At 41.1% G+C, this 20,431-nt stretch overlaps 1 protein-coding gene across 1 annotated transcript in view; it reads right to left on the bottom strand.

Annotated features, from left to right (window-relative positions):
• Window positions 1–497: 497 nt before the first annotated feature.
• Window positions 498–20,431, bottom strand: part of LOC148018915 (importin beta-like SAD2) — a 59,429-nt gene continuing 39,495 nt past the window's right edge. Inside the window, exons 9-22 of the mRNA XM_087701206.1 lie at window positions 20,266–20,389; window positions 19,970–20,150; window positions 19,640–19,799; window positions 19,239–19,280; window positions 19,037–19,155; window positions 17,091–17,289; window positions 16,865–16,996; window positions 5,652–5,755; window positions 5,310–5,489; window positions 2,052–2,191; window positions 1,808–1,956; window positions 1,556–1,704; window positions 1,334–1,460; window positions 498–982 (exon numbers count right to left, since the gene is read on the bottom strand). Of these exons, the coding sequence (XP_087557332.1) occupies window positions 819–982; window positions 1,334–1,460; window positions 1,556–1,704; window positions 1,808–1,956; window positions 2,052–2,191; window positions 5,310–5,489; window positions 5,652–5,755; window positions 16,865–16,996; window positions 17,091–17,289; window positions 19,037–19,155; window positions 19,239–19,280; window positions 19,640–19,799; window positions 19,970–20,150; window positions 20,266–20,389 (1,970 nt within the window). The 3' untranslated portion in view covers window positions 498–818. The remainder of the gene's footprint in view (window positions 983–1,333; window positions 1,461–1,555; window positions 1,705–1,807; window positions 1,957–2,051; window positions 2,192–5,309; window positions 5,490–5,651; window positions 5,756–16,864; window positions 16,997–17,090; window positions 17,290–19,036; window positions 19,156–19,238; window positions 19,281–19,639; window positions 19,800–19,969; window positions 20,151–20,265; window positions 20,390–20,431) is intronic.

Genomic DNA, 20,431 nt, shown 5'->3' on the forward strand with positions numbered 1-20,431 from the left:
AGCGCTCTTTTAATCCATAGTAATCAGCAAAAGTTTCTGGCAATAAGCAGGATACACCCCATAGATCAGTGCAATCATTCTACATTCCTAGGTCGCCATCATTGTCTCAGTTGATTGTATAGATTTCATGTCAAAATCATCCCATTTGCATGTGCATTGCATGCTAACTCCATTTCACATACACAATCAATCAGACTAGGATTACTTGTCTTCAACTGTTTAAAAGCTACCATAAAGCCATTTGAAGCTCATTCTTTAAAGTCTAATTGCTGCCCTTCATTCATTGCTCACAACACCGCCCAAACTGCTACCAGCAAAGGCTTCCACATAGGATCTCAGTATGCACTGAATATATGCCGACTGTAAGTATAGATCAAATTAATCTGCTTTTGTGCAAATTAGCAGATCTTCAAGACTATGCTTTTGTACACATGCATGCAGATGCAACCCACCATGAACATAAACTATGTACAGAAACGTTCATAGACAAGCAGAGGGAGGGGAAAAAGGTGAATCACCGGTTGGGATTATTATACACTCTGCATAAATCAATAGATACATGGGTAGAAGAGGATTGCGGGTATACATATTGCTGTTTAAGGAAAACCAGCTGTGACTGTTTTGATTGTATGCGAACGGGAACTTTGGAGGACTGTAAGCACTCAAAACTGGGAAAAAATTAATGACTCTATCAAGGGATTGTGGTGAAACTTTACTCGCTGCCTCCAATATACTCAACCAGGAGAATGGTGAAGATGAGGGGAAAATTTTTATAGCAGCAAATGCAAAGGAGAAGAAGCAATATGACTTCCACTGCCTCACTGTTGTAAACTAGATGTGCCATTGTGTGCAGCTGTCTCTTTTTCTAGTGTTTTCCTTCTCTCTTCCGCATGCTGCGCAACACCATGAGCTATAGCCTGGTGCTGAAAATCCAATGAGTGTGACAGAAGCTGAAACCTTGCAGGGTCGGAAATCGACATTCCTAAAAGCAACCAAAAGAATCAATCAAGTGATCTACTATCTGTGAATTCCATTGTTACAACTATTCATGAAAGAGACCAACAACTACGACAGAAATATATTTTAACTTGCATTACAATCAATAGTCTATGTTCATGCTTACATGCAGCCTGGTACTCTGCTAACATTTCGTTTTTCTTAAGCAAAACAGCTACTACAAATGAATATAATAATTATTTGCACTCAACTGGTTCTCATATGATGATCAATGGGTATAATTTTGCATTCAAGTATATAAATTCTATATTCTTAAGGAGAGAATCACTGGAAATTACTGGCATTGATTGTGAAGATCAGTAAGTAGGATGCTTACCTTTCATGATATCAGAGAAAAATATGAAAGGATCAATGTTATCAATGGGTGCCTGAACTTCCTCATCGTCAGTAAACTCGTCATCTGTATCATCCTCATCTTCAGATCTTTTTTGAAATGCATTTGCCTGCATGGCAGTCAACGACATTGACATCAGTTACGCAAGCTTACAGGTTGAAACTGGAGGCATGGGGTGTGAATTTTATGGACTGCTTGGCAAACCTGTGCAGCAAGCTTCTGAAGCTTACGGCTATCCACTTCTTCCCCCTCCTCATCATCCTCCCCAGGATCTTTTGACCAGTCATCATCATCAGAATCAGATACCTCAAGCTCCTCATCATCCTCTACCTCGTCTTCTTTCCTTTCTGAATCTGTAATAATATCAAACGAAAGGCATGGTTGAATATAGGCAGAAAAGACTGATCAATTTGCTGGTACATTCAAAAAAGCTGCAGTTCATAGCATTGTATTTACCTGCTATCTGTTCTTTGTATGCTGCAAGCAACTTCAGTACTGCCTTGAAAACTTGGTCCAAGCCCAACTGCAGCTCCTGAGGCATAGACTCAGATGGCAAAGGAAGTAATGATGACAACCCAAGAATGCAGACCTTTTTATCGTGCTCCCTGAAGGACAACCAGTTTCAAAACAAAATGCTAAGTGGACCTATTCTCACTTTGAAAAAAAAAAAGCTTCCACCACAACACGAGACAAAAAATACCTCCTAAAATGGACAAGCTTTCCACTTTTCTTGACCTCATACAGAAGCTGTAACCAAACACGGAAGATTTCAGTTGTGGCTCCCATATTTTGTAAAACCCGCAAAGCAAGCGCTGCATTGTAATACAGTGCATTTGCGACCTACACAGGAAAGTGAACATTCGTAAGGAACCAAGCTCTATGCAACCATTCTGAAGCAGCTGCAGTACTGAAACAAAACAGATTTACTGAGAAAAACATATGATATCATATAAATTTTGAAAAATCACATAAAAGACATAATTTTTGTTTGATTTAGTAATACATGTTTGGACGAAAGATCTTTCTACTGGTCCAAAGGGACCCAAAGAGATTATGAAAAAGTTAAAGTGTGAGGATCCTCATACAACAGGCCCACAGGGTGGGATCATGAAAAGCACATCGTTTCTCTATCAGTACCAGTGGATCTCAACACCTTTAAAAAGGAAGAAAGGACCTCTCTCCTAAAAGTGGAGAGATTCTTACTTTCCCTCATCCTCTCAGAGGGACCATAATGGCTTACTGCTGCTGCTACCAACTTCTCCAAGTGTAAATATTATCCAGCCAGATGGCTGACATAATCTCTGCAACGCTTCTCTGTTCTTTTGCCTATGCCTCTGTCGCCTTCCCAACATATCAGCCACCACATTATCTTCCACCTAATCTGTTTAGTCCTATGCCTATATGTCGCCTCCCCGGATCCCAATATATCAGCCACCATGCTACATGATATCCCACCTACTTGCCCAGTCTCCATTGCCTGCAAGAAATCCAAAGTGGGGATGCACGCCACCCAGTGACTCTTAAAAGATCACTATCCGGTTAGTAAAACCAGCTGAAGTTAATTTGCAAGAGCCAAACTTGAGCATATATATTCCCAGCCACATAAGGATTTTATAGATTTCTTCTTCCGGAGGTTCTTCCCCAAACTGGGCCAGTACATCACTAGGAGAGTGAGTCACATAGGGTGCAAGAAGTTGAGGGATTCCCGATGGATTGATTTCTGTTCTAGGCTTCCTTTACTGACTTCCTGCTTAGCTGCTGCAGGTGGATCCAGAACCTGCCATCTCCATGTCAGCATCAAATGGCCTCAACTGATGTGGCCCTTTTTTCTCTTCTTGGATGGGCTTGCCAAGGGACATTTTGATGGCAACTGATTGTCAACATGATAACAACACAGTGGACACACCAAATGGTATGGAAAAGAACTCATGTCAACTGTGGCAAGTTCTAAAGGCTGTCTTGGGAATATCTTGTCCCTTGATCCTGATCTGGCATTATCCCAATCATGTGCTACTACTCAAGTCACTACAACTCTCCATCCACACCTTGGATAGCATCAGCATTGACTAAATGTCATTGCGTGATGCCCACATCTCAAGCAGTTAGGAGGAAGATGACTCCATGCAATCCAAATGTCTACACACGACTTTACACACCTTCAGCCAGATAAATAAGCCTTAAGGCCACCTTCCAAGGCCTAAATATGTCCCAGAGAACCCTTGTAGCAACTCAACCATCATATGCTTTCTCCAACATGTTGCAGCAGCTGGTTACTATCTACTCTGGCCTACAGGATCCTCCTTCCTACACGAGGTGAGCAGTGCCAAAACTGTGTAATCTAAAATGTCTTCCCCCAAGTCACAGTGTCTTATCATGCAACACCAGCCAATATCATGTTAGGATCTACAAACTACCTCTTCCTCTGGTAACCAAAAGTTTTGAATCTGTGTAGAAATCACTTGCAACTCCTCAAAATTCAACATTTGCCTGAAGCTAACCATTCTCTGAAGTATTATAGACAGTACAAAGGGCATAGTCAGTAGCACAAATTGTCAAATGGTTACAAGACAGCCTAGTAACTTTGACTGTTGGATTGAGAAGGAAAGAGTGAATGAACGTAGTGAGAGGCAACTCAACGCTATATGTCATTCTCAAGAATCGTGCATCTACCACAGTAACACAACAACTCTATTCTCAATGCTCATTATATTATTTAGCACAAAATCCTTCTCATAAATTTGGTTAATTTAAAGCTCTAAACAATCCCTTTAGAATTAATTCTTGCATTGGCTCATAAGTCTCCACATAATGTATGCACTTCCAAAATATCCACTGAAATCTGTTGGTCCAACTTGAAAAACTCTCTAAAGCCATCAATCCATTCTGCATAGGTCTACAACCAAAAAAGGTACTCCATAGATGGTTGTTGCCAAACCTAGAAATCAAATTGCATACTGGTGCCCAGTTTCTCAACTGTGTCTACAGGTACTGACACTCCAATAACTAATGGTGCAGAACCATGGTGCCATCCAATCATAAGTTCAGGCCTCAGATTGAAGACCATAACTAAAAATGTAGTGATGCACAGATACACAAGGACTATCACAACTTTTCGTACATAGGAATGTTCACCTTGCTTTTTCTTTATTCTAGACTAGTCACAAAATATTACACCTGGGATTTCCCAAGATTCCTGTGATATGTCCAACTGTTCACAAAAGCTCCTCAAGGCGTAAGCACTGTTATAAAGTTTGAGGGCAGCCCTAGGCTGGGTTCAGACTAGTGGTGGAAAGGATATCCAACAGGGGCATTCTTTTAATGTGGCATGCACCAAGTGGCTGAGACCTCCCTCCTCTTTCCTCCAGAATGACCATCTTTCTACCAACCCACACCCCCTCAGAAGAACCTTGGCATTCAGAAAAAGCTCTCTTGCCTTCTTGCAGCATGCTCTGCCTCCAGCTTCACTGTTCACACTGAAGAGGCAGAAGGCTGGTCAGATTTGCATTGTCGCTGCCTCCATCTGAACCCAGTCTTAGATTATCAATGCTTAAGCACATTGAGATCACTAGACAAGCAAATACTTCTTAAAAGAAAATGAGAAAAACCCCAACTCAGTTCTTTGCCGTTTGCATACATAGACCAAAGAGAGTGGGGGACAGTCAATGGGGGGTCAAATTGGGTGGCTGGATGGGTTTTGATGCTGACCGTTTGCACTTTCTAATGATATAGAATACCAAGACGCACACAAAAATTTGATTTACAAGGAGAAAAGTCCCCCACAACACATCAAGTCTGCAAAGACACACACTTAATCATCTAACAAAAAATATACACTACTAACACTGAAACTAAGAGATGAAAAAAAAACTGCCACTACACATCAAGGTGCAGGATGGCACACTTTAAGCATATAATAAAACCACAAGCTATCAAGTTTTACACATCAAGATCAACTAACCACTTGCATCAAAAGGTCTTTCAAATAATTTTTCTTTGCTCTATGCAGCCTGCTGATGGTAATTCTTAAATATGGTTCTATCCATTCATCAACTCTCCCTTTACAATTCTGTAACACTGATTCAATTAACTTTGGTGCAGGCTCTATGTCACTGTCTTCCAGCTTCTGGTCTGCAAAAAGCTAAAGCAACAGCAGGCCAGCAAGAAAAACAAACCCACCAAAAAAAAAAAGATGCAATTAGTTCCAAAACAAATGTCTGTGGAAGGGTACCAGCATAAAGCATCAACTTGCAGATTCTAAAATTCACAGATTCGAACAATGACAATATAAGACAATACTCACAGAGGAGATCACTTTAAAAAGACTTTGCTGATAATCTGGATCTTTGCACGAAAGAAAGCGCTCTGTGCTTCTAGATACATAATTGTCCAAAGGTGTAAGGATATCTGTAAACATAAACAAGTGCTTAGAAGTTGCATGAGTGTGGCAGGCACCCACCAGGGCAGGAAAAAGGGAAGAAGGAAAGAGGCGAGCATCATGTTGCATATAAGTATGTATTTGACCATAGTAAAGCACAAGGTGTAATTTCATCTCATGTAAACATAGTGTGTGCTTGATAAGGGAAAATAAGTCACCAAAGAGAGTAAACACCAATAAAAGCTTCACCTTGTTGGAGACCTTAAGTCTAAAGTTACTTCTGATCTAACCACGAGTTTTTCTTTTAAAGTATGAGATTATCCACAGAACTGAAACCAGGAAATTTACTCGCAACAGTCACTTCTTGTATGCAGTATGATACATAACTATGCAAGGTCACCATGGTATGTTCCACCCCTAAAACATGTCGTTTCAGCCAAATGCTAGGTATCACTCGATAATCAGTAGAGTTGAAAGCACGGTAAAGTAACCCCGCCCAGCAGTTAGCCTGCACATTTATTGTGGCTGTTGACCATTATTTTGCTGCAGTCAACCTGCTGTGTCATTTTATTATTTTTTGCCTATTTCTGGAAGGCCTGCCCCAGTCATTTTCATATTGTGATTTGTACAGATTGAGGTATCCCAGTTGTTCATACTTTCCCAGCCAGATGTACATAATCTGCCTTCAGTATTCACAATTTTTTCCTACAGTCTTCAATGTTCCCCCCCCCCCCCCCCTCTCTCTCTCTCTCTCTCTCTCTCTCTCTCTCTCTCTCCGAGTTCATTTCTTCGTTTCAGTCTGGACTTATGCTTCCTCATTCATTGCACTCTCACATGGTATCAAAGCAGTGTTAAAGGGCTGATTGATCGTGGGCAGACCTGAGAAGGTTCCACCCCTAAAACATGTCGTTTCAGCCAAATGCTAGGTATCACTCAATAATGAGTAGAGTTGAAAGCACAGTAAAGTAACCCTGCCCAGCAGTTAGCCTGCACATTTATTGCAGCCGTTGGCCATTATTTTGCTGCAGTCAACCTGCTGTGCCATTTTATTATTTTTGTCTATTTCTGGAAGGCCTGCCCCAGTCATTTTCATATTGTGATTTGTACAGATTGAGGTATCCCAGTTGTTCATACTTTCCCAGCCAGATGTACAAAATCTCCTTTCAGTATTCACCATTTGTTCTCTACAGTCTTCAATCTCTCTCTCTCTCTCTCTCTCTCTCTCTCTCTCTCTCTCTCTCTCTCTCTCCGTGTTCATTTCTTCCTTTCGGTCTGGACTTATGCTTCCTCATTTATTTCACTCTCACATGGTATCAGAGCAGTGTTGAAGGGCTGATTGCTCGTGGGCAGACCTGAGAAGGAGATTTCAGTGCAACATCAAGGCTGCGTTTTCAGCATTCTAGAGCACACAGGAGGTCTATACATCAATACAAGGCTGGACAGAGCAGAGAAACATGGGAAAGGATATTATAATTGCTGCTGCTTTTTTTGCCAAGCTTTGCTGTCAAAGGAAAAAAATCTGTGTTTTCAGCTTTTTGCAGCAGATTTCAGATTTTACGACAAGTGAAGAAATCCCTAGCAAGCTTCCCTTTTGGAGTCAAAGGGGGCTACCCATATTCTTGTGCACACTATTTGAGCGACCCTGTCTTGCAAAGCCTATATGGGGATTCAAGCTATTATGGATCACAAGGTACTGGTGCTACCAGCTCTCCCACAGTATCAAAAGCTAGACGGAGAGAACTACCACATCTTGCAGCTAATGATGCTAGCTATCTTGGAGTCTTATGATTTCTTGAAAAAAATCTACTCCAATAAAGAGCTATAAGCAAATTACTCAAAGTACCCCCTTGCAGCAAATTACTCAAAGTACCCCCTTGCAGCAAATTACTCAAAGCATAGTCAGTCTAGGATGGCACCCCTTTTTGGGGCTGCAAACCCTAAACGCAAAACGCAGAAACGCAAAAACGCAAACTGCGGATGAAGGGTGAAGGGTTTCTCAATATCCCCTCTCAGGCCCAAAAAGGGGAATAAGAGAAGAGTGAGGTGGAGATGCAATGCTACATGCTGAAAAATGCTCATGCAGCAAGTGCCACTTGAACAGTGTCCCTCGTGGGAAAATTGTTCACTTGCCCAAGCGCCCTAGTACAAAGATGATGAAAACATGCAATGCATAGGAGGAATGTCGGACTTTGTGTGGTGCCGAGAATCATAAGGATATGCCCGTACTCGATCTCGAGAGGTTACTCCATGCTAACCAAGTGACAAAGGCAAGAAGAGAAGAGGAGGAAGATGTAGAGGATCCCTGAGATCCAAGATTTCCACCAGAAAGGGAACTTGCAGTAAAGACCAGTAGACAAAGTGAACTGGATAACCCAAAACACAACCTTGAGAGAGAAGCCCGTGCATCCATGCTGGAAGGAATACAAAGGCCTCGTCACCAAGTCGTGACTGAACCTCCGAGGTCCCGATCTAGATGGTACCTGAAGATTCTGGGTATCAGTAGAAGAGATGACCGGTCGAAGACAGTCACCCCAAGAAAGTAGAGGATGGGTGAAGAACTTCATGTGGAGTAGGTTCCCCCTTTGAGGTGGGAGGTGAAGGAGCCCCCGCTAAAGTCAAAGAAGAAGTAGATACCCCCTCTGAGGGCAAAGAAATAACATCCCCCTCTGAATCCCTCTTTGAAGTAGATAGGGAATCCAAAAACTCATGGATCGGGGACTCCAAAATGTCTAATGACAAAGGAAGTGCCGCCAGTCGTGCCGAAGAAGATATCTGGAGTGCCGAAGAACTCCCAGAGGTAGCCTCTCGAACCTGAGTAGTCGAGGGCGGGGAAGGGTGGGGCTCAGAATGAGCAAGAGGTAGACAACAGTCACTATCTCTCAATGGAGCGGACTGGGTAGCCAAAGAAGAGGAAGGAGTCGAGCAACCACTGTCTCTTGAAGGAGCAGACTCACTAAGAGACGGTATCAAACAATCACTGTCTCTCGATGGAGCAGATTGCATATCCGTAGGTCGTGGAAGCCACTGTACCTGAAAATAAGAGGGAGAAGACTGCCTTGACATTGCGACGATCTCCAGGAGGTCGTAGCACCAATCGATCCTCCATGTGCTCGAAAGGACTTAGTGCGCATTGGATGCGTCTTATTGCCTTGAGCATAGTACTCTAATAGCCGATGTAGAACAATCTCTATGGCCCAAAAAGGAGAGGTGGCACAAGGAGTGTCTGGTGAAAGACGCATATACTCTGGGGGGGTGGGGAGCAAAGGTCGATGTCGACAGTCTTCGATGGGATGACCGTTTGTGCCGCAGTAGGAACACCAGTAGACTGTTCATCTATTGGTAAGAAGCCATGGATACCAATGTGCCTTGCTAAAGAAGGAAGAGGTGGAAGAGGTTCAGCTACGAGCCATGAACCACAATATTCGTCTCAAGGGATATGAGGGCAGTGTGAAGCACAAACTGCAATGTCCGCCTCAAGGGGTGAAAGGGCAGTGGAAGGGCTGGAAGTGAGCTGCCAGTGGAAGGAGGATGCAGCCAACAGTAAGAGATTGCAACCAATAGAAAAACGCAAGTGAGGAGAAAGAAAGACTAAAAACACAAGCAGTAGGTGAGAGAAAGACTAAAAATGCAGGCAAGACACCTTGCAAGAGAGAGAAAGACTAAAAACGCAGGAAAAAGCGGCAGCAGCAATCAATATGCTGAAATCAGCTCCGAATAGTGTGTGATAGGCTGGAAACAAGCGCCAGACTGTTGTAGACAGCAATGGCCAGCTTGGATCACGATGTCCTCTGCATTTGGGGTGTGGGCAGCAGGATGAAAAACACCTGAAACCTACAAAAACGAGATTGTTTTCTGAAATGGAGAGTAATCAACAACAGTCGTTCTGCTGTAAATAGCTGCAAACTGCGGGTGGAAGGTTGGAAACAGGCGCCAGACTATAGATAACAGCAAGGGACAACTGAGACTGCGATGTCCTCCGCGAAAGGGGTGTGGGCAGCAAGCTGAAAACACCTGGAACCTGCAAAAACGAGATTTTGATGCAACGGAAGAAGAAGAGAAGTGGATGCCGAACCCGCCACTGGTCTTTACCTTCATTGAAGTGGAGGATCTTTGCCACTGTTTGAGCAGATCCGGCTCTAATACCATGTCAAAAGATGACGTACCAGTGAGACAATAGGGTTGGCAGGGAGGAACACGGAGTGAACTCGGCAAACATGAAGAAGGGAAGAGAAGAGAGAAAAAACTCTGATGAATGGAATGATGAAGTTCTGAATCATGGAGTGAATGTGATACAAGGGAAACATGGTGCCATAGCACAAGGAAGATGATGAAGACAGCCACGAACCACGAACCGCAATGTCCTCCTGAAGGGGTGTGAGGGTAGTGGAGAGGCTCGAGAGAAGAGGTGATGGAATTAATGAATCAACCGTAAGGAATGAATGAGAGAGTGGCCTATAAATAGGCATAGTCACTCTAGGATGGTGCTCCTTTTTGGGGCTGCAAACCCTAAACGCAAAACGCAGAAATGCAAAACGCAAAAACGCAAAAACACAAACTGCGGGTGAAGGGTGAAGGGTTTCTCAACACCGTGTTGGGATCTCGATACTCAAGAGAGTACATTTTGCATTTTAATTTGAAAGTATTTGGTTGCAGTTTGTGCACTTTATTGCAGCAATGATTCAGCAAGGTCACTGTGACCATAGCAACATTTTGGATGTCCTCACACTGAAGGACAAATTGGATGGCACCAAGGACTCCTTGTGGAGTATTTGTGGGATTTTGTGACCAGCAATTCAACTAAACCAAGAGGGTTTGCACCTTAGACAAAGGGGCTAGAGGGTAGCAAGCCACCCCTACTGCTGCCCATATTCCTCTTACAGAAGATCAAAGGAAATGGGACTCAAAGGATACACAACCATTGTCCTTGATTGCTCTATCTATAAAAAAACCAATAGTACTTCACATTTGGTCATGTAAGACATCAAAAGTAACTTGGTATTGTTTGTAGCAAGAAATTGTTACACTTATTGTGTTTCTCCCAAGTTCTGGTGTGAACACTCCCTTATCCATGGGCACTTTGTACCTTCTAGCTAGAGAAGGGTCTTTTCCCCATGTGAACACCTATCAGTGGGTGTGGTACTATTAGCTCTGTTTATCCTCGTGTGTGAGCACACATTATTGTGTGCATAAGAGTGTGTTTAGGTGTGAACACCTTTTACACCACTTAGCATTAAATAAGGGTCAAAGGATTAGCTACACAATCTACCCTATATATTCAAGCCCTATCACTTGCACTTTCATCACACATATCTCATCTATCTATCTTTCAGTTTGAGTGTACTTTTAAGAATCTCTCTCTCTCTCTCTCTCTCTCTCTCTCTCTCTCTCTCTCCCCCCCATGGAGTTTCATCTGCCATAGCCTATTGATCCATCTTCATGAGCTCCATATCCGTTCAACTTTAGCTTCACCCATGGCTGCCCAATCTTTTGTTGGTCCTCTTTGCATGTCCATCTTGTGTGTTCGCCATGTTTGCCCACCACTGCTGAAGAAGAAGAAGAGCAATCGATCTCATCAATCCTTGTTCAATAAAGAAGTAGCCAGAATGCACATCGAAGAAGAGGACAAAAACAAGGAGAGAGTTTGTCACTCGTGACTATTGCATAAGAAGAAAAAGACGTCTATTCAACACCAGCGCTTCTCCAATCTGCTGCCTCCCTCAAGACTATCGTGTTACTTGTGCAATATTGCACACGTTCCATCTACTCATAGTTGAACTAATGCATGTCATGTAGCCCATCATCACTACTACCTATCAATGCATGTCAACCTGTCACATCTAATTGAGACGCAGCTAGAGCATCTCAAAAAGGCGACTTTCATCCTTATCACATGGGCTATGCTCCATGTCTCATGCTTCCTATTAGGTCCTTGTAGCTCCTACCACATGTTGTGTGCCACACTAGACCTCTACCACATATCAAGTGCTACCTATTGCTTGCAACTCACATTAACTTTCCAAGTCACTGTCATCTCAAGCTCTTTCGACTCGGCTAAGGCTTCTTAAAGTTTTATTTTGCTAAATCTTTAATCCTAAAGGTTTAATTTATTCTTTAAGAAATACTTCATGCGCATTTTGGGGCCTTTCAAAATTTTATTAAAATTTTGCAATTTTCCCATTAAAATTTGGAGCTTTTCATACTAGCGCCCACCTCCATCAAATCAAAGCCTTCATTGAAACTTGACAAACGACTCGTCGTCGTCGCCTTCAACATCAAGTGAAAAACGACCTACCAAGCATCCACTAATTTTAGTGATGCCATCGCAAGCAATCAACATAATCGTGATGTCCTCGACATCAACATCAAGGTGGGATTTTTTATCCTTTAAAAAAATCAGATTTTAAAATTTTTATAAAAAACATAAAAATTAAAAGTTAAAATAAAAATGTGTGGTTGGAATTTGACATTGGCCATGCTCGCATATATCCTAAGACCTTGACATCACTTATTAAATAATTGTGTGGAGTCCTCTGCCTAGATTTTAATCCAAAATGAGTTATATTTCTTTCTATTTTCTTTCCATCCAATTCACAAAGGAGTTATGTTTTAGGGGAGATTCTAACCATTTTGCATATGGCCTCTGAGTTTATCCCAAAAGCTATGCCCGTGTATTTGGCCGTTTGGTAATGTGTCCCTATGCCTTTGAGCCACGTTGGCTTTTGATCAACCTATGAGCCATGCACACGCACCTCTGAACCATGTCTTATATCAAGTCCTTGAGCTTCTCAATAGACTATGTCATGACCTACCTTATGTTGTATCTCTCTTACATATGTATCTCCTTTTCGAGAATCATTGTATGAGATTAGACACTGCCTTTACAAGATAAGACCTTTCCTTTTCTATTTCATATGTTTTGTGTTACGGGTTCAATCACCCATGACCTCAAGGGAGGTTTATTAACTTTATTTATCCTCGTGTATGAACACACATTATTGTGTGTAAAAGTGTGTATTTAGGTGTGAATACCTTTTACACCGCTTAGCATTAAATAAGGATCAAAGGATTAGCTACACAATATAGCCTATATATTCAAGCCCTATCACTTGTACTTTCATCACACATATCTCATCTATCTTTCTATCTTTTAGTTTGTGTACTTGCAAGACTCTCTCTCTCTCTCTCTCTCTCTCTCTCTCTCTCTCTCTCTCTCTGGAGTTCCATCCACCATAGCTTACTAGTCCATCTTCACAAGCTCCATATCTAACAGGTACTTAGTATCTTAGGGATTGTACTTTTATATCATTCTCGCACAGTGGATGTGACCATCCAACACACTCCTCTCTTACTGTTCACTTATTCATTGTGAGAGAGAGAGAGAGAGAGAGAGAGAGAGAGTGTGTGTACATGTGTGCTGTTGAACCCTAATCCAACAATGATAACAAAGCTATACCTTTCAACCACCACTATTGAGCCTCACATTCAATTGATAAGCTCGTTCTCACAACCAGTGCACCAACTCCTTAGTCCTTCACACCAACAACCTATGAAAGCTACACCAAGTTAGACCACTTTGCATGTGTCAAAAGCCATCTAACCTACAACCTAACGTGTCATAGCCATGTCTTGCCTATCTTGTTACACTGTGCTGACAGATCTAGCCTGACCAACAACACCTAGCACGCCTTTCTACCTAGCATTCTAGACATCATCTATTTGACAGCTCACACACAACACATCTATCCCATCATGCAACTCAATTGCGCCTATCCATAGCCAATGTGTCACATTTCACCTACTAACCGCTATTGTGTCTCTCGTTACTCTGTTGACAGCCTATGCATGTGCTCATCTAACGCCCATCAATCCCAAATATTAAATTATTAACTCTCCCCAAACTTAACATCAATTACTTCAAACTCCATTGACACCTGTTCACACACAACCTCCGTCCAGACATAATTTTAAGGATTTTTAGAGCAAACATTAATTTCCACCCAATTTTCTCAAAACAAAATTAGGGCTATTGTCTGCGGTGCTCAAATTTGCTCAATTTCGCACCAAAATTTTGGTGCTTTTTACATTCAAGCTCAAATTTCACAAAATTTCAGCAAATCAATTTAGGGCTTTTGTGCAATTTTTCCAAATTCATCAATGTTGAGACCAATTCCACCTTTCACATTGGCATTCATAGACATTGTATCCTTTTCAACTGCAAATTCTTCCTCGCCATCATTAATTTTGCAAAAAAATGTAAGTTTTTTGGGCTTTTCTTTACTTTGTTTTTGTACTGCCCTTACATTTGTACCTTGGACAGAAACTTGTCACAAATATTAGCAATTTGCAAAAAGAAATATCAGGGCAACATAATTTGCTCGATAAGTTTGGGGACTCTAATAAATCAATTGGCACTAATTATCCCATGTGGGCATACATGATGAAGCATGCCTTAGTTGCCAAGCAACTTTGGGTTTATGTATATGGTTCAAAGGTTAGGCTTGCAAGCCCGTTTACACAATTACAAGTTCATCTAGCTCATCCACTATCACAAGTGGATCTTCTACTCTAGCCCCTGCTAGCCCTCCCACTAAAGAATTGAGATAGGATGGGTATGATGCCCAAGCTCATGCTTTGATTGCACTCTCGTGCAAAAGACAAGTTATTCCACATATTTGGTCATACACAATGGCCAAGGATGATTGGGATAAGCTTGCTTTGTTATATCAAGTGCGCAATAATGTTCGTGTAGCCTATTTGCACAAATAGCTTGAGATGGAGCACATGACAGAGGGTGATTCAATGGATGCATAAATTACACATGTCAAGGGCATCACAAAGCAACTTGCAAATATTGATAAAAATTTCCCCATGTCTCTCTTGTATCTACAGTCTTGGCAAGCCTACCTAATACTTGTCACGGTTTTGCCACTACAATTTGCTTACTTGCAAAAGGAGATACTGAAGCATACACATCAATGGCTGAAATTTGCAACACATGGTATTTTGACAGCGAAGCTTCCAAGCATGTAACCTTCTTTCGAGACTTGTTTGTATCATATGCAAATGTATAAAAGGGAAGATCCATAGTATGTACAAATAATGCTTCGTATGCAATTCAAGGCATTGGATAAATATCCATTATCACAAGATGGGAAAACTACTATGCTTGAAAAGGTCTTGTATGTGCCTGGCACCAAAAAATATTGCTTTCAATTTCAGCAATTGCATGTGCTGGCTTTGTGGTTAAATTCTACATGGATCAATGCAGTGTCTGTAACTATAATGATGGGGACAACCTCAATGTCATTGATACATTATACAATGGCCTCTATTAGCTTGATTTATATGAGAGGAGAGCATCAGAGGATACATTATAGGCTGATGCCACTATTGTGGATGACATTGAGTTATTGCATACTCAATTTGATCATCTTAATTATGGCAGTTTGCTTCGCATAAGAAACAAAAATATGATGCTTGATCTTCCTCTATTGAAAGCATCTACTCTCAATGTATGTGAGAGTTATGTACTTGGCAAAATGTATCGTTTCCCAAAGATAGATCTATGCATGCTAATCAAAAATTACAGCTTGTGCATGGTGACATTTGTGGACCCATGCATGTCAAATCCATTGAAGAAACATTGGTTGAATGTACACCTTATGAGGCTTGAAATGGCTGGAAACCAGTGGTATCACATATTCGTGTCTTTGGTTATTTGGCATATGCTTTGGTGCCACAACCACGAAGACATACATTGCAAGACAAGGCTGTCAAATGGATTTTGATTGGTTACAATGTGGAAAGTGAAGGGTACCACTTGTAGCAACCCTCCACAAACAAGATTTTTCTTAGTAGAGATGCGGTATTTATTGAACATGCTGGTCAACCCTTCATAGACTGCAAAAATCAGCCCAATGTTGGACCTATAGACATGTTTGACAGTTTGTTGCCATTGTTTTTAATTTTATTAGGCATGTAGCCTTCACTTTTGACCCATATAATATCTAGAGGATATCTATTGAGAACCCATAAACACCTGATATTTTGTCCAATTACATAATCTACAAGTTCTTTATAAAGAAGGTGACTCAAATTGGGATATGTAAATTATGTACCTTCCCTCTGCTTTCACTCGAAAAGGTTGTATATTGGCACTTTTAGAAGGCCAGATATGTTGTTGGCATTTGCACACATAAATCAGAAAAGCCGACTCTCAGCAAGGGTTGGAAGCATATGAATTACATTCTTATGACCACTTGGAAACAAATAGCACCCAACAAGATTGGGGACAAGATGTGTATGGAATCGTGGCCTTCCCTCTTGGCAGAGAACAGTGTCCATTCCATGAAGAGGTCTCTTGTTCTCCATGCAATGGAGGAATTTGTGTAACTCGATGGAAGAGCCTAAATTATGATGCTTCATAGAGTCTATTAGGGGAACAAGCTAGGTCTCATAACTCGTTTTTCTTATCTGGATTTCAGTGACAAAATAAACCTTCTCCATATAATGTCATGCATGATAAACCCATAATGTCCCCTCAACCTGCATTTTCTCACACTTGTCCCAAGTCACCCTTGTCCTTAGTCAATACATTCATATGCCATGACTTAGTCAACATATTCATATGCCATGCATGATAAATACATCATGACCCCTCAACCTGTATTTTCCCACACTTAATCCAGGTCAGAGCCGAAATCACCTTAGTTCCTCACTATTCAGACCAATCTACTGTCCACATAGTCCACCCATCTTGACCTCATTGAATAGTGCTCCAACAATTGAGCACAACAGTGAATGTTCACATTCCAGTACCATGCAGAGGGATTTAACATTGTCCACAAGCACAAAGACTGTCTGATAAAAAGAAGCTGCTGGATGGTTAATGCACATCAGAGCTGTGTCCGCCAATTCTTCTAGAAACAAACAATCCCCCATCATTTTTCTGTCAAGTTGGCACACAACTATGAACTTTCAGTTAAACGACTTTTTAAGCTACAGGAAGGGACAGCCACTATGATCTACTGTATTTTAGTTTCAGTGGTCATATGAAGTTAAGGCTAGACTCAAAACTCGTGATTGATTACGATCTTCAAACTGACAAATATGACAGAGCATGAAACCAATAGACTTACTCTCAAAGAAATCTATAGCCCACTCTTCAAGCGCTGACACCATAAGAGGCCATAGAGACCACATCTCCAGTGAAATTGAAGGAGAGAAATATGTCATGTATGACACTATCTCCAGAATCTCCTCAAAAACGTCTGAACATACATGAACCAGTAATAAATACTATTGTTAACTCCTTCCAAAACAATGATGGCATGAAATTGCATACATATGCATGGACAAGCATACCTTGACCTTCCTTGGTCAGCATTCGCTGCATGATTGGAAGCAGTATTGGTTCAACCTGAGGAAATAAATGAGGCAGACTGCTGATTGACTCGAGAATGGTGCTGAGCGCACGTAAACATCCAACTGCAGCAAAGGCACCTGAATCATCCTCATCTGCATCTGTCTCAGAGGACTGCAAGCACTTCCAGAAGGCAGCAGCCTGTAGGATAAGTCAAGGTTTAGTAGAATGATGTCATCACATCCACCAGTCAACAGAATCCACTTGGAATGGATGAACAAGCAAAACAATAGAACAGTATTGGATCGTAACTCTGCACTCAAAACTAGTAGACTTCAGTATAAATGTGAAACAGGATATTTGCAGTACTGACACTTTTAATGGGCTTTCTCATTGAAGGATGCAAAGAGCAGTCAAGTGAATAAATTGAGAATGCATTCTCTCCTAACAAGTCCATAACCCAAAGTCAGCAGACAAAGACTGGCTTTATCAGCTAGACATCAATCTAACTTTAGATTATACATGAATACAACCACAATCTGCCAATGATACTTCATGTTGAGTCACTTGTTACCATCCCAATCTTGCAAATTTGTTCAGGACCCAACATTCGTAAAGCCTATTTGTACAAGTTCAAAGTATTTGGTTTAGAGACCAAATGAGTGTGCTTAATGTGCTTTCTAGGAAACTTTTGTCACAAAGAAAGTGTTGCTGTCACAGTTTCATTGCTAGAAATCCATCTGTGTATGAGAGGAATAGAGTGGGATTGCATGGGAACTATCCAAGACAGTTGTCTAGGTAAATGTTCCACCAAATTGGGTTCAAAAGCTGGCTATAATTTTAGGGTTTGGCAAGCTAAAGTGTTTATTCGCATTTTTGAACAGTCAGCAATTGGTTGGAGGCCAACATTGAAGGTGACAAGGTCATTGTGCACCCGTGGATTAGTTGTGTCACGAGAAACCACTAAAATACAACCATTTGTAATCAATTTCAAGCATACATCAGTAATCTAAGGACGTGCCGAAAGCAATGCCAAGCTTTGGGGCCAACAAGCATCGTGTGCGGTGCAAGAGCACTCTAGCTCCAATTGTGTGCAAAATTTTCTTGCTGAATTTACTGTTAAGCTGAATTAAGTGTTTGCTAAAATGTGGTCTTTTGCCCTTTGGGCTTCCAAAGGCCACTTAGGCTCTTCACTTTTACATTGTAATTTATCTCATTGTGGACACCTTGGACATGAAAGTCATTGTCCTTGGTGTGTATGGCAGGCTAACATGGCTGCTCCTCTTCATTAAGATGATGGCTATTATATTTTATCATAGTTGCACACTAGATTCCACTCTGTTTCCAGGTCGATATCTTGTCTTTATGCTCACTAACTTGTTCCTTCATTTCCGAATTGTGTCATTTTAGGTCTTCCTATGTTACTATTTCATTTCTATGTCTCTATTACTTTCACACTCACATTATTAGAAAGTACACAATATGTGCCACAACCTTTGCTAGATTTCAAAGCTAATGGAGATTGTGACTCACCAAGCCCCATTCCTACAAGGGCGTCTACATACTCTACTCTCATTCATGTCACTCCTTTGTCAAATCATTCCCTCTAGAAAGCTTTGGCCATCTGCAAGGGTTCCATTGACCATGAAAGCCATTGTACTCCACAGGCTGTATCATCTCGTCTCTATAAACAATGGGAGAATCCCCAGCAACAATAGAGGGTGCACACAAATTTAAAGCACCAGACAAGACCACAACCCTAACCTACATCATAGATGTTAGTTTTATAAGAAAACTGGTTGGAAAAGACAACATTAGATATATGGCCTTTCTTGTATTTACCTAATCATTTACAATGTAACCACATTGACGTGTGATATAATGACACGTCTTTCTTTGTTCAAGCAATCAGATATTCAAAAGCTTAACACAAAAGTTATAGCTGTACCAGATTTTGGCAAAGCCCCAAAGCATAAGGTGCCATTTCTTCACCAAACTTGTCAACAATGGTTTCCAAAGTAAAGACCAGGTCTTCATTTTCAACTTCATCCATGAGCTTGAAAAACTCTGAATAAAGATTGTGGAGCAAGTAAAAATCTTAACAGAAAGAGGAAAAAGGCCATCAACAATATGAGCATCAAGTCGTATACCATCAAGTAGCTGTGGGAGAATAGGCCGAAGCTCATTGAGATCTGTTTAGACACCAAACATCATGTGTACATCAGATTAACACCACATATACTGATCTAGAAAAAACATATTAAACTATGAACAATGTTAATTGAAGAATGTGACTACAAAGGGGGGGGGAAAAAAAAATGATTTAGCTTGCATCAGAAGATCAACTGCTCTGAAGCTGAGAAAAAGGCAGACCTACAAACAATGCCAGAAATTGCCAAACATGCACTATAGAAAAAAGCATTGCTTAGCAGAGACAAAGCGAGCAATTCATAATACAGCTGAGACAAAATATGAACCAAAAGTACATGTAAAGTAGTAATGTAGATATAAAATTTCATTGTTCTGAACTCAGACAGCAGATTTGCAATACCTTTGCTAACTTCCACAAAAGACCGAAGCGCAACAACAGAGTCCACTCGGACAGGTAGCTCAGGATCTTTTAATGCAGAAACCACACTGTGCATGGCTGAACTAAAACTTTGCTGATTTGCAAAAACAATACTTGCATATTGCCCTGATACCCAAGCTGCCTGAGATCTTGCACAGACAAGTGTTAGAACTCACCTACACGCCTGTGTAATTAAGAATGTTAAGAAATTGACATCAAATATCAACATGTAAGCCTCCTATACAAAACATGAAAGTTCGCACTGCTTAAATTAAACTTTACCATTGATGTGCAAATAGATAGTAGACTTACTTTTGCTCTCAAATGGCCAGCAGGGCTTTTGAATTCAGGATAGACATGCTGCACAAGCATTTGTTCCAGCTGTGATTTGTAAGGTTCAGTTCGCTTCAGTTTGTCACTCAATGCACCAACTGCCAGAAGACCACCATCTTTTTGCCGATACAGTTTCTGACCAATAGGAGCTTCATCATATCTATACATGACAATAGCAGAAAATTGTTATAAACATTGCAAAGGTCCTTGTACAATCAAGAAACCAAGGAACATAACAATTCCACAAAATTCCAAATATTATGCTCACACCTCACCTTCGAAAAACTTCCACCACGAATGCAAGAAACTTTTGCAAGTTTTCCTTTCCTCTTTTTCTTACTAGCTCAGAAATAAAATTGATTGCAGCTGTTCGAGGACTGTACATGTCTTCAATTATATCTGCACCCACATTTCCAACCCATTAGTTCAAATGAATATGTC

The sequence above is a fragment of the Lygodium microphyllum genome, chromosome 20 (genome assembly GCF_053477565.2).
Source record: "Lygodium microphyllum isolate KBCC chromosome 20, Lygodium_microphyllum_v1.1.10, whole genome shotgun sequence".
NCBI classification, from domain to species: Eukaryota; Viridiplantae; Streptophyta; class Polypodiopsida; order Schizaeales; family Lygodiaceae; genus Lygodium; species Lygodium microphyllum.